Source organism: Thermobia domestica, chromosome 5, assembly GCF_964235325.1.
Source record: "Thermobia domestica chromosome 5, izTheDome1.hap1.1, whole genome shotgun sequence".
Classification (NCBI taxonomy): Eukaryota; Metazoa; Arthropoda; class Insecta; order Zygentoma; family Lepismatidae; genus Thermobia; species Thermobia domestica.
This window is the reverse complement of record NC_137458.1, coordinates 216,981,299-216,994,590: the sequence shown is the minus strand read 5'-3', so window position 1 is coordinate 216,994,590 and position 13,292 is coordinate 216,981,299. Positions and strand designations below refer to the sequence as shown.

Below are 13,292 nucleotides of genomic sequence, written 5' to 3'. Positions count from 1 at the left end.
CTTGACATATCCCCTATGATTACATTTCGTACGCTCATAAGTATGAATTATTGTAGCAGACCACAACAAGCTCACTAAATCCAAACACATACAAGATGACAGAGATAGATAGTTTTAAGGAACAACTTACCCTGCTTGTCCCAGATTAAAATTTGATAAGTTTGTTGGTTTTTCTGGGCAACTCATGGCTCTATCTGTTCTTTCCGGAGGAGTAATATCTCCATTCTCATTGCCATTTTCTTGATTTTCAGGTACTGGAACTAAATCGCGGACGAAAAAAGTGTTGAACCAGAAGTGGAAGAGTTTTTCCTGAAACAGATGTTAACAGTTAATACAATTAACTGGAAACAAGAAGTAAAATACTGTTTAAAGCAAATGCACACTAATAAATAATATCTAAACAATTTCCTTACACTGATAGTTAATGGAAAAAAAAAAAAAACTTAAGGCAAGTTTACAAAACAACAATTATCACTACTAAAATTACACTACTTCGCTCTATCACGAAAAATATTCTCAAGGATAAGCAAAACCGGCAGTAATCTCAAAAACATTTTTGGAATTTTTAGCTTTCACCCCTTCTCAACCGACATGCCAAAGGGGGTTGCACTTGGACTTAAACTGCATCCAAAGGATATTGTCACTATTCTTCTCAGAGACTCTGAAAACTATGGACTCGACTCTAATATCGATAATTTTTGCATGCTACCTCCCTACTTAACCCCACAGTATTTATTTTTTCCAGCCTGTGCAGTTATTCTGAAACATACCCACCCAAATATCCATTTATTTATCTGTTTGTTTATTTTATTTATTTCATTCCTGCTTTTCATTCTATTTCATTTTAAAGCTCTGTCGTACTTATTGGTAAACTCTTTAGTTTTCTGTAGCGAAGACAATGCCATTACTGAAATACCTCAGAACACAATTTGATTAGGGAATTATGTTCACTTTTAGCTGACTGACTATACATTAATATGACACACTAATATATTTCAGAAACATAAGCTTGATTACATTGGTTGCGCTGTGAATTCCCAACAGTCAAATGAGTTTATAATACCCAATTTAATAATACCCAATCAGTATGAAAAACTGATTTAAGATTTGATAGTATAACGTAAGTCAAGATGGATATTGAGTTGAAAGTCAAAATTCGAAGCAACAATATGTAAACAACCCGAGCAAAAAGAAAAAGTGCATATTTCAAAAGAAAAATAGAATAATGAAAAACTTACTTTCTTCTTAATCTTTGTTTTATTAAAAAACTCCACCTTGATATCATCACAGACAACAACGGTAGGTTTCAACTTCATGTGGAGAAAAGTCATACCCTTTTTGACTTCATATGGTTCAGAGGAAAAACACTTTGAAGAACCTTGTGAGATCACAAACTGTAAATCTGGAAAAGAAAGAAAGAAAAACAGTAACATTTACCAGTAAGAACTGATTTCTGCTGTAACTCTGAACTATTTTTCAACTCAATATATACACTGTTATCCCTAACCCTTCGGCTCGCAAACCTATATACTAAAATCATGCTTTGTCCTATTTAAAAACAATTAAATTAAAACAATGCAATTAAATCTGCAAATTATTTGCACGCGAAGTGCCATCTATTGGCGTCAGGCAGCGCAGAAGCAGACACTTATTAAGGCAACTGTGAACTATTGTGAATTAATGTCACGAGTTCCACACAGACTGAGACTTTCTTTATTATAATAAGGACATATAAAGGTAATCCCGAAATTTGAAACGCTTTTGTCTCGCTTTAAACTGGGCTTATCCTACATAGTTGTTATAAACCGTATCATTTTTTTTTTTTAATTTTAACCAATTTAATGTGATAATGTTATAATTTCGAATATTAAAATCTTTTTAAATTATAAACTATACCTTCACAAGGAGGTCTTACGAAACTCGATTACGTAAGCTTATTTTTGGATCAAGTTTCTTGACACATTATAAAAGATTTATCAATATTATAGAGGTAGGTTCACGTTTGTGGAAATTATTTTGGTACACCCACCCTACAGGTAGATCCATGTTTCCACCAGCGGTTGTGTTTTATATGCCTACTCTGGTTGTACCCAATAGCCCGATCCCGGAGTTTTCATTGGAAGAAGCTTTTATTGAGAGACAGGTGATCTAGTTTTAACCACTCACCCTTGCGAACTTCCCACAATTCTTGCACTGTGCGCGGACGACGACAGAAAAAAGCTAGCTTCAATTACCCAAAGGCACAAAAGTCTATCGGTGCAGCATCAGGGGACTTGATAGAGATATCGGAATATGGGATAGCACGGATACCAGTTTCACATGCTTGGCGGGCCATGCACGGCCCAGTTGTACGAACTGTATGGCTGAACCCTTTATCTTGATGAATAAAGACCTTTGATACCTCAGCACAATACAGCGAAGAAATATCACAGTATAATGGCTCCAGGACATGCTGTTGATAGTATGTTGCGTTAATTTTTACATTATGCGCAACTTTATGCAGTAGAAGTTCCCCTTTGTGGCGAAAACCGGCAATTGCTATGAAGCTCCGGGGTGAACTTTAGCGTCAAGTGCGAATTCAATTTGCAATTCAATTTGCACGGGCTCTGGAATCCTTTGGATGATGGTGCATGGTTCGGACCCCTGTAAAGTTGATGTGATTTGATTTTAGCGTCCCTTTCAGCAGCGAGGCTATATCCGTGGGATCCGAACATGAGCTCCCGCCGGGAATCGAACCCGGGTTTCACACGCCGAAGGTGCGTACGCTAATTACTTAGCCACGAGGGATCTCTAGGACCCGCGTGAAAGTTGACACACAGATGCAGGCCTCATCTACGGATACCAAATATTTCCACTTGGCACCCGCTAAATATCATTTATAAAACCGCCTGCAATGTACCTTGCGTTCATGGATGTGTTTGGCTGTGTGTTTGTGAACACGTAGCTTAAACTTCACTTTAAGCCGAAAGAAATCCTGGGCGATTATCCTCTGCACAGTTGTTTTCGAGCTCCCCAATTTCCTAGCAGTGGCTGTTTATGTCGGCGGATTCTCCTGTGAGATTATCTGTTGCACTTATCGATTTACATTAATTGTCCGTTTGGGACGGAAGTGTTGTTTTCTGGCCGCTGTGCGTACACTTACCTCTCGTGCAAGTATGTTGCTTTTGATTACATTGTTAATCCCCTTCTTGAAAAGGTGGAACCCCTCGCCAAACACTGTTTCAAAATTTCACTAGCTGTATCCTATATCGGAAAGCACTGAGACGTACTCTTCCTACAATGGGGTGACTTTTGGAGGAGGGATTTTTCCGAAAACAAGTCTTTGCTGAGTTCATTTTTACTACCCGGAACGCCTCATATTTTAACCAGGCCTTAAACTCTAATGTCATCAATGGGCAGTCCCTCGACTAAATGTTATTTTGATGCAAGAAGGTAGTGTATGTCTCCCTATCCTGGTAATAGACCTTACTGAATACTACATTGAAACAAGCAATTCAGGGGTATAGAAGCAAAACTTGCTACATCCATTTTTCAATTTTCTCAGGAGACGAACCAAAAGTGACTCTCTTGTTTCAGAGTTGTTGAACAATTGTTTTTCTTTAGTGTTTGATTTCACTCATCTGCATTAAGCAGTGACCACTAAACAAAGAAAGAAAGAAAAAAAAATCCACAATTCTGAAAAATAAGGGCGTCACTTTTTCGTCTCCTGACAAAATTGAAAAATGGATTTAGCAGGTTTTGCTTTTATACCCCAACAAAATTACTCACACCTCATAAACGTATGACGCTATTAAAACTATATATATTAAAAAAAACAAAAAAAAAAAAAAACCGGAAAATTCATAATATTCAACAGCTATTAAAAAAACAAAAGAAAGAAAGAAAGAAAGAGCAATATAAGAAGAAACTATGAAGAATTAGAGATGAGCTAAACTGTTTGACTGAGATAGATAGATACTAAAATTTATTACTCAATAATTTTATTTTGCTGAATTCCATGTTCCAGAATTAAGCTGCGAAATACATAAAAACGATAATGAAACAATTTATCCGGACTTCTTCCAATATTAAAAAAAAAAAAGATTCTTGACAGAGAAGAGTATTATTATTATTATTATTAGAGGAAATACTTACTGCCTTGACTCCCATTAAATATAGGAAGCGGTTCCAGTCGAATTTCTTTGATGACAAGTTTTACAGACTGATACTCCAACTGTTCTTGGAGTAACGTAGCGTAGTATCCCACGTAACGCCTCTGGCTGGGAATTGTCACACCCTACAACAGAAAAATAAATGCAAATTTAAAGTTTATTTTATATATAAATAAATTAACTCAAATTTTAAAATTGCAATAAATGCTGCGTTAACTCTCAACAGTATATATATGCAGCATCCATTATTTCTCTATTAACACGAGTTTCTTCCCTTTCAAAGACAACAAACTTCAAAACTACTTACATTTTCAGAACTAAATGGCATAGTCTCTGTTGTTCAGACAAAAACAGCGAGATAGTGTTCTCTTATTAAATTATATAATACATCGCTTCAGTAAGAAATACAAAGAGACTCGCAATACTAGAATTTACATACCATTCAAAAAACACGAATTGACGTTTAAAGCTGACAAGACCTGAGGCAATTAATCTAAATTACTGCTCGGAAGAATTTACAAATTATACAGCATGTTCAGAAAAACTTAGAACGCATGCCTTTTAAATAAAACGCTATCAGCAACTGTATGTTGTTTGTTTTTATATACAAAGTTGAAAGGAAGATTCAATGCAATCCTGTCTACGACTAATGATCTCGCACCCATGACGTGGTCTGGAATCTAACTTTTTTGTGGATAGATAACAGCGTGGTGAGGAAGAGCCTGTTCTATCCACCTGCCAACTATACACGATTAAAGTTTCAGTTCGTCCAAAGTTCACGTAAATAGTACGTTCCATTCTTCATATTCTAAATGCTTCACATAACGGTTGTAAAACAAAAATCAATCAAGCCAACCTATGGAAAAAGGAATTCTGAAAGAAAGAGTTAAGTGTTTCTGTTTCTTTTGGAAATTACACTGTATCTCATTAAGAGTATATTGACGTCCAAACTGATACCGCTGGACTAGGTAGTAACGCACTTTTGTAATCAATCTGTAAATGACAAAACAGAATATGAGTAATGGCAGTTTACCATGAGAGTTGCTCAGTTATTACTGTACAAAGGCAGCTTCGCACTAAATTTAGTCTGCCGTTCGATAGTGCCATTCGCAGGTGGTATGTCCAATTCTCCGAGGGAAGGTCGTTTCACTGTAGCAAAAGAGCAACTGGACTAGCTAAGAGAAGTTTTCCAAAGCAGTCATAGAATCAACTGTAAGTGTAAGGAAATAAACGGAACTACTCAAAGATATATAAAAATAAATAAAACTTTACTCTTGAACCACCCAACCGATCTCGATCAAATTTTCAACATAGATGACGTTCGGGCTTGGGATAATTTTTATCATTTAACTTTGACGATGCAACGTAGCGAAAGGGGAGGGGGAGTCGGAGATATATGTAAAAAAGAAAATGAAAGTGACTGTCTATGTGACTTCATTCTTGAACCACCTGACCGATCTCGATCAAATTTTCAACATAGATGAGGTTCGGGCTTGGGATGGTACTTATCTACTCACTTTGACGATAGAACTTAGGATGGGAGGTAGGAGGGGTAGATATATAAAAATAAATAGAACTTCATAACTCTTGAACCACCGGACCGATCTCGATCAAATTTTCAACATAGATGAGACTCGAACATGAGATCATTTTTGTCATATCACTTTGACTATGTAACTTAAAGGAGGGGAAAGACATTTACAAATGATCGAAAATGACCGATAATAATGTTGAATTTATAGTTTTTGAGGTCACTGAGATGAACAGTGACACTTCTGATGTCATTTAAATCCAAATTTTGCCTCGCAAAAATTGTGGGAGGGGGCTATATATATATACAGGGGTTGGACAAAAAATCTAAAACGTTTGTGCAAGTGTGAAAATCATACATAGTATGGTGTGGGGCCTCCTTTTGATACCAAAACAGCTTGGATCCGACGTGGAATGGACGTATACAGCTCCTAAATCGTTGTGTGTGGAATTTTGTACCATTGTTCCTCCAAAACATGATCCAGTTTCTTAAGGGATGCTGGTGAAGGGTAATGAGACCGAACACACCTTTCCAACTCATACCACAATGGCTCAATGATGTTCAGATCTGGTGATTGTGGGACCCAGGGGAGGTGTGATCGCTCCTGGTCATGCTCCTCAAACCATGATTTCACCGTTTTTGCAGCGTGACAGGGTGTCAAATCATCTTGGTACATGCCATCACCATCAGGGAACAATATTTGGGCCATGGGTAGAACCTGATCCCCCAAAATGGCCTCATACGCCTTAGCATTTATCATTCCATGCAGGGCTATGATGGGACCTGCAGAAAACCACGATATCACTGTCCATACTGTAACATAACCACCCCCATGCTTTACAGTTGGGAGCAGACAGTCTGTATCATAGGCCTGCGACAGTGTTCACACGTAAACACGACCGGTTGTTGGAAACAAGGTGAAGGTCGATTCATCGGACCATATTACGTGTTTTAAATGCTCATGAGTTCACGCCTTGTGGTCCTTGCACCACTGGATACGCCTCTTCGCATTTACTGCTGTGACCAGGGGTTTGGCGATAGCTGCCCTGCCATGAATTTTCATTTTATGAAGTTCCCGTCGTACTGTTTTCGATGAAACCGGGTTCTGTAGGCCGGAATTATGTTCCGACGTAATTTTCATTGCAATGGTCTTCTTTTTAGCTGCTACAATCCGTGTTAATGCCCTCCGGTCTCTATCTGACAAGATTGTCTTTCAACCACTGTTATGCTTTGCAGACGTCGTTTGCCCATGAATTGTGTATGCCCTCGTGACATTGGACATAGTGCCTTTCGATAACCCCACAATGTTCGCCACTGTTGCCACTGAAGCTCCAACCAGACGGGCACCAACGATCATGCCTCTTTTGAAGTCTGTCAGGTCGCCCATTTTACCGCACCACTTCCACACCACGACACTCAGGTGAACTGGTTACTGCTGACGGAAGAGGAAGGTCTACATGACAAATTGAAAACAAAAAACGATCAGCAACCGCAACACGTGTTGTACAGTGGAGGGCCAAACTTACATGTCCTGTATGAAGTGTTTTTAGATTCTTTGTCCACCTCTGTATATATATATATATATATATATATATATATATAGTGAAACCTCTGAATGACGGACACCAATGGGAGATAAATATTTGTCCGTTACTGAGAGGTTACAGAAATTTAGCTTCTCACAACAATAACTGTATGCAGTAATATACAGTAAATATATTATATATGAGCGTAAATACGTAAAATTCAATATGAAAATACTCTATGTAGTACGTATTTGAATTACTGGGAGGGATGAAGGAGAAATTCATTTCTGTTAAATAATATTATTGCTAAGGGTGTTAATATAGTCATATATATTGCAAAATATACATGGGAGCGGAATATCATTTATTTCAAATTCTCAGGACCTTCTCAAAAGATGCGTTAGGAACCAACTAACCAGCTAAACTCGTTTCTTTAGCGAAAAATGCATAAGGATAATAAAACTGATTAGCAAGTGTCCTCTGAGAATCCTCAGTACGGTTGCGGAAGAAATATGTGTGAGTGAGTGTGTGTGTGCGGGTATCTGGTGTGGTATCTTCGTTGGTGGAATGGATGAAAAGCCAAATTATTGGGAGTGCTTATGTTTATTGACCCAGCCCACATCACAAAGAATATCCTCTTAGAGAAAGTGAAAAAGGAACCCGGGAAAACTCGAACTCAGACTTGTTCCAGTTCGTAAGTAAAAGATAAAATGTTGGTTTTCAAAAAAGTAAGAAAGGAAACATTGCTCCTTGAAAATGTTATTGTAAAACAAACAATGTCTGTTTTCTTATCTATAAAATTGTCGGAAATGCAGGGCCCACAGGAAAATGGACTAAATTTGTTAGGGAAGGGAAGACTTTTCGCATAGAATTATTGGTCATACGACTGACCCTGAATGAGTGTTATTGCTTATTGCATTTTTTCTAGGATTTCCACCTGAATGCAGTTTACTGCGGGCAGAAAAAAAGAATTTCTAGTTTAGCTTGAAGCTGTTCTGTTTGATGGTTCACCAGGTTTAGAGATACATTGAGAGGAAAAGATTTTTCTGTCTACTGTAATATATCGTAAATCCGAGGATAATCCTGTCCGTTATGAAGAAGTTATTGAAGCGTTTGGGGAGAAAAAGGACTGTCCGCGTTTGTATCTGAGAGTGTCCGTAATACGGAGGGTTTTGTTCTGTAACAGAACATATACTTTTGCCGGGACAGAAAAATTTGTCCGTATTATAGAGGTGTCCGTTAAGGGAGGTTTCACTATATATATATATATATATATATACAGTGAAACTTCTACTAACGGACACCTCTATAAAGCGGACACCTCCCGTAACGGACATATGTTGTAATCCCCAAACACTGTAATAGGATAAAACATATTGGCAAACCTCTCTAAAGCGGACACTCTCTAGTACGGACACGGACAGTCTTTTCTGTCCCTTATAGATATTATTTACCTCCGTATTACGGACACTTTCTCTATAAATAAGTTGAAAAGTATTGTAAAAATACATTTTTAGTAATTTATACATGTGTCACCAAAAAAGCATTGTGACATTTTGTCACCTCAACTGTCTATTCAGCAATCCAGACGAAGAGTCTCTGTTTAACAACACTCTCATATCCTTTGCTTGCATTCCACTCCCACCCAAGCTGTTTTAGACAAAAAGTAATTGACAGTTGCCCGTCGTTTGGAATAACACGTTACTCTACTGTCCTGTTGAAATCTCTAACCAAGCAGAAGACAAGTTCGATAGCTTTTGCCCGCGGGTACGCATATTCTCCCAAAAAAGACACTACTGGAGTGTAATTAACCCACAAATTAAAGCGACAAACCGGAAACGTAAGTGTAAAGTGCAGAGAACTATAACATCTTATTTCCATCAGTGCCTCGAACATAGAGTATTGGACAACAAAGGGCAATACAGGTACAGTAACATTTTGGTAATATTCGTGAATACATGATTCATCCAAAAATATTGTTACTAATTGCATATTACCTTCTTTACTAATTTACGCAAGAAAATATCAAGACCTCTCTAAAGCGGACACCTCTGTATAGCGGACAATTATTGATTCCCCACGGCTGTCCGCTTTAGAGAGGTTTCACTATATATATATATATCAAAATGACCAATATCAAGGAGCGCTTTAGTAATAGCAAAAAGTGACTGACTAACGAAACATATTACTATTTTTTCTTAATTTAATCCAGCGAAGCGGATAATTGATGCTAGTATATTATATATATTATTACATTTTATTTAGCATAGTTAAGTTACAATACGAAGCTACTCACAGCTGTGCTTAATATCTTCACGGAACGACGTAATTGGGTTGCTTCTTAATTTAAAAGAATGCATCAATTTCGTACCTTGATCTTTTACTCTACAATATTTCTTTACAATATCACTTATTTAGCATGAGGCCATGTAACATGTGAATATATCGAAATTACAAGGGAAAAAATCGTTAAGAGAATATACACAATGTTATTTTTATATATGAATATTAATGGATGTTATTAAGCACTACTGGTTTTTCTATTCTTAGAGAAGTTAGCGAAAGAGTGGCTCAGCAAAGAATCGAACCTGAGTCTTAGGTTACCGCGCCAATGTACTAGTTCAATCCGTTTTCCGATGAGACTATTAAACTTTTGATATCGATGTGCAACCATTCAAAACAAAAAAGCAAACAAATAAAATAGGCAACCAAGTGTCGAAAACAAGGAGAAGTGAGGGACGTGACTGATTTTTTTCACACTCTGTCCTCTATTTGTGGGAATTCAATAACCAGAACAGAGGAGGTTAACTCTCACACAGATACTAAAATACATTTTACTTCAATAACTTGGAACTGCAGTCCTCCTTGAATCTTCATAATGCTGCTCAGTATTCTTAACAGAAGAGAGAAATATATATTTAATAACACTTGTATCTTGTGCCTTTGCTTTGTATAATACTAACAAATGAGTTTCGTTTTACATTTATGAAACTACGGCATATCAATTAAGGGAATTCTAAACTGAAACCGGAATTTGTAATCTACACCTATCTATCTACTGCAATAGTGGGATATTGTGAGATGGAGCGTGTTCAACTGACGCTGAATCCATACCTAAAAGTTCCTCACTCTTTCTTACAATTATTACTATAAAGAAGAAGAAGAAGAAGAAAAAAGAATATTTTATCATCATTGAGCTTTACAAGCAACAGACAACGTCCAAATGAGATATACATATAGATATCGATAGGAAAAAAATCGTAACATTTAAACATTCAGTTGGTGATTAATACTATAATAAACAACCTACTAATATGAAACAAAAGGACACTGCAAATTACAATACAATTACTTTACATACGCTGAACTCTTGTACATTCGCTATTAACCAATCATATAGCATTTTTTATAAACCTTGAACGGCAGCTGCTGTATGGAGGTTCTTAGTTTATTAAACAACTTCGGTCCTAAGACTAAATAACTATTTTTCATCTTCAATTATCTAGTAAAAGGTACATCAATTTTCTTATATTATTTAGTATCATATGTATGTATGTATGTACGTACTTCATCCCTAAGTGTCACATTGCAAGGTTTTGCTTAGTGTAACGAGCACTTGACAAATATAGTATGAATTAACTACCGTCATTATCTTAAGCCTGATCAATAGTAGTATGCAGTGTTTTTTAACTATGTGTTCCAACAATGATCCTGACAGCAATAACAAAGCTGGGACACTGCAATCCACATAAACATACTTTGTCGCCTCCTATTACAATTTCTCTCTATGTGAAACAATATAAGAACCGGAAATACCATTCTACCATTTCCGGTTGCAATAGAGAATCGACGGAATCTATTCTCAAGGTATTACATTCATATTAATACACCCTTCAATCTATTAAAGTTTTGCACTATTGTGCTCAACGTTGAAACCGAAATTATATTTTCCACCACTTCTGGTTGACAACAGGCATAAAGGTCGAAATAAAAGTTATTTCTAGGACGCTCATCTATTGCGAAAGACTGCGTTTTTAGTTTTTGCTCTATGGAGGCCATACTGAAACAGGAAATAGTAAGTCGCTGAATCGATTCCACTCGATGCGTGTCGCTATTACATTTCTGCTTTACGGAGATAAACACTGAAGCCGGAAAGAACTGATTTCTACCACTTCTGACTTGAACAGAACGTTAACTTAACAAATGAAACTTATTCCCAGGAAGCTGATTCGATTCCAACACCGCTTCTTGATATCACTGACTGTTCTTGTTTTGATACCCGTCGACAGCTAGCCAGACGAGCGGATATAGCATATTTATAAAACTTCCGATACTTACGCATAGAATAGTTTGGAAGTCCCATATTTATATGAATAGCAACAACATTCCTTCAAACTTCAGCCTTTTACAAACAGGACGTAAACAACTAAAAATCACAAACTCTGACTTCAATGCTAATCACCTTAAAAAGACGCTTACAGCTCTTTTCAGATGATCAGTAGCCAATGGTACTTCATATTTATAGCTGCCTTGCCATATTGCCGTTTCTTTCTCACTCTTTCTCCAAATAGCGTTATAGCGAATGAATTGACAGCATTATACATAATGTCCAAAAATGTTATCCAAAGAAAATTTTTAACATTTAATGTCCATGAACTAAATCAATTGTATTTTAATTTATCTCATTAGACCTATTAAAAGCTCGTCGTCTATATCATCCTGCTATCTCTATCGACTATGATGATTTGATTATGACGCTGTGTAAGCCTGAGTCTTAAATTTATTATAACAGGTTACAAATTTTATAGATCATTATCTCGTAATTTTTTCGAATGTTATGCACAGCATCACCCCCGTCCTCCTGTTACAATGTTGTTGGTTTAGAGAAGACTTCCTTGCTTCAGCACAGATGAATCAGACAACCAAAATGTCTTCTAAAGTCTCCGTTGTCATAGTTTTAGAAATTAAGTTTTTGCTTTCTTTCAAAAAACCTCCTAGAACCACTTAAAATACTGACAATCATTTTTAAAATACGTCTTCTATAGCTTACGAAAACAATGCGAATTTCATTCACAAAGAAAGAATTCGAGGAACAGTTATACGAGTAAAGGTAAGAAGCCTGTTCCCGCCTAACTGTATCAGCTTTCCACATCTCGAAGCAGTCAAGTTTGTTTTGGATGGAATAATTTATGGTGCCATTTAGATGCCTGCGCGTTTGTTCAGCAATCATTAACTCATATGTTGAGTAGAAGGGAAGAAAGGAGGAGGAAATGGTTGATTAATAGTCAAACGCGAAGAAAAAATCACACTGCTTTATAAACAAAGATTTGTTCTATTTTTTTTTTTTTTCTTTCGAAAGAAACAGAATCTTCTACTTTCTTTATTTACACTACTTGTATTATACATGTGAAACTGTTTAAGGATACGTTAGTTATTTTGTTCACTATCCTATGACTAGTTACGGATTCGATTTTATACAAGAGGAAAATACAGAACAAAAACTTAAAACACATCAAAATTTCCTTAGCAGTTATGAAAGACTACTTATTCTAAAGATTTGCACAATTGGTTTATATGAAAACATTTAAAAGTCTATATTATGACAATCAGTTGACATAAAAATATATGCGGTTTACAGTGTGTTCATAATTCATTTTTCTACTTGCTAAAGACAACAATTAATATAGTAATATACTGTTTCTAAGTATTGGCAGCATTTGCAATGGTACGAAAAGTCAGTATATACTATTGCCTACCACAAATTGACAACACTACGTAACTGTAATTGGGAAATGCAGACAGCCCGCTCAAGGTCATTTAACTTACCATTTGAAAAGCGCTATAGGTTAAGTTTCAACAATTCTTAAATTTCCAGTCGGTTCGAAACTTTCAAGTAAAGAAGTCTAATAAACTGTGAGCCAAAGCAACTGATCAATATAGTTTTGCATTCTTCTGGCTTTTATGTCATACGCTGTCATTTCTTCAATCACTGTGGTTGAAAATGAGCCTCCTGGACAGGGATGCGCTTAAGGACGGGGAAAAGGAGATATTTTTCTTCACTCAATTGTGATTTTGTTTCCAAGT

The 13,292-nt window shown here is 36.5% G+C and overlaps 1 protein-coding gene across 2 annotated transcripts in view; it reads right to left on the bottom strand.

Moving 5' to 3' along the window:
* Pten (phosphatase and tensin-like protein) overlaps positions 1-13,292 on the bottom strand; it is an 81,634-nt gene that overhangs the window by 40,653 nt on the left and 27,689 nt on the right. For both annotated transcript variants that reach the window (XM_081759691.1, XM_081759690.1), the window contains exons 5-7: positions 4,135-4,276; positions 1,239-1,402; positions 131-309 (exon numbers count right to left, since the gene is read on the bottom strand). In XM_081759691.1, coding sequence (XP_081615817.1) covers positions 131-309; positions 1,239-1,402; positions 4,135-4,276 — 485 coding nt within the window. The remainder of the gene's footprint in view (positions 1-130; positions 310-1,238; positions 1,403-4,134; positions 4,277-13,292) is intronic.